Source organism: Chiloscyllium plagiosum, chromosome 9, assembly GCF_004010195.1.
Source record: "Chiloscyllium plagiosum isolate BGI_BamShark_2017 chromosome 9, ASM401019v2, whole genome shotgun sequence".
In the NCBI taxonomy this organism is placed as follows: domain Eukaryota; kingdom Metazoa; phylum Chordata; class Chondrichthyes; order Orectolobiformes; family Hemiscylliidae; genus Chiloscyllium; species Chiloscyllium plagiosum.
Window position 1 is genome coordinate 82,912,379 of NC_057718.1, and position 1,292 is coordinate 82,913,670.

At 43.6% G+C, this 1,292-nt stretch overlaps 1 protein-coding gene across 1 annotated transcript in view; it reads right to left on the bottom strand.

The window, feature by feature from the left end:
- Window positions 1-554, bottom strand: part of LOC122553263 (solute carrier family 22 member 3-like) — a 26,231-nt gene extending 25,677 nt beyond the window's left edge. Inside the window, exon 1 of the mRNA XM_043696848.1 lies at window positions 491-554. Coding sequence (XP_043552783.1) covers window positions 491-554 — 64 coding nt within the window. The remainder of the gene's footprint in view (window positions 1-490) is intronic.
- Between the last annotated feature and the right edge of the window lie 738 nt (window positions 555-1,292).

Genomic DNA, 1,292 nt, shown 5'->3' on the forward strand with positions numbered 1-1,292 from the left:
AAGTTGACACTTCTGGACATTTCTAGATACTTGAGAAAGTGAGGTCTGCAGATGCTGGAGATCAGAGCTGAAAAATGTGTTGCTGGAAAAGCGCAGCAGATCAGGCAGCATCCAAGGAACAGGAGAATCGACATTTCAGGCATAAGCCCTTCTTCAGGAAACTGAAGAAGGGCTTATGCCCTGAATGTTGATTCTCCTTCTCCTTTGATGCTGCCTGACCTGCTGCGCTTTTCCAGCAACACATTTTTAATTTCTAGATACTTGCTGACAAATTGGACTGGATCAAGGGCTCCGTGCTCCTTTTGCACACTGTCCTCCCCACAGTTAACAGACTCAACAAACACCTGCCCCCAATGCCCTCCAGCAACACAAAGGATCACTGACTCCCATACTCAAAATATCCAAGGAATAATTCCACAGGGGACCGCAGCTTTGCAGGTGGGTACTGCTGTTACCCAATAGGAATCCACTGAGGAACAGACATCTTTACCTGCTCTACATACCCCAGAGATCCCAAAATCCTGACCTTCGAACTCAGGGAACTGCGTGTGCATGAACAACTGAAGGTCTCAATGTGAACCCCATTAAAAAGATAGGATTTAAAGACAGGACTTTAGATTCCTGACTTTATTCAGCAATTATTCCTACAATGAAAATGCTCTCTGTCATGGTGAGAATCAAAGCCTCAGTTATGGATTGCACATAAAAATCTTCATCACCAGCCACTCAAGTTGTAAAATGGGTGACTCCATTTGAATTTACTGCACTATTTTAATAACAACTTGCATATATATCGTACATTTAAATAGTAAAACATTCCAAGGCATTGACCACCAAACAAGACTATGAATGAGTCACTTGGCCTTTAGGGGTTGTTGTGTGGGGGACACAAATTAATTTGCGAGTCATATTTCCACTTAAACAGAAATTGCTGGAAAATCTCAGCAGGTCTGGCAGTGTCTGTGGAGAGAGGTCAGAGTGAACGGTTCGGGTTGAATGATCCCTACTCAGAATTTGACCCCCCCCCCGCAAATGAGCAACTAATTCATATCCCCAATTTTAACATTGGGTAAGGGTGCAAAATCGGGGATGTGAATCAGTTGTTCATTTTACACCCTGCTCAATTTCCCTGCAATATGTATGTGATGATGCTGCCCCTTTAACAAGGTTATTCTGTCCTTGTTTCTTTTGCAAGTGGGGTTGTAAAGGCAGAGGTGCCGATATGTCTCGGGAAGAGCTTACTATAAACAATGGCAGGGAATGACCAGTTCCCCCAGTTCAGGTTTTTAGAT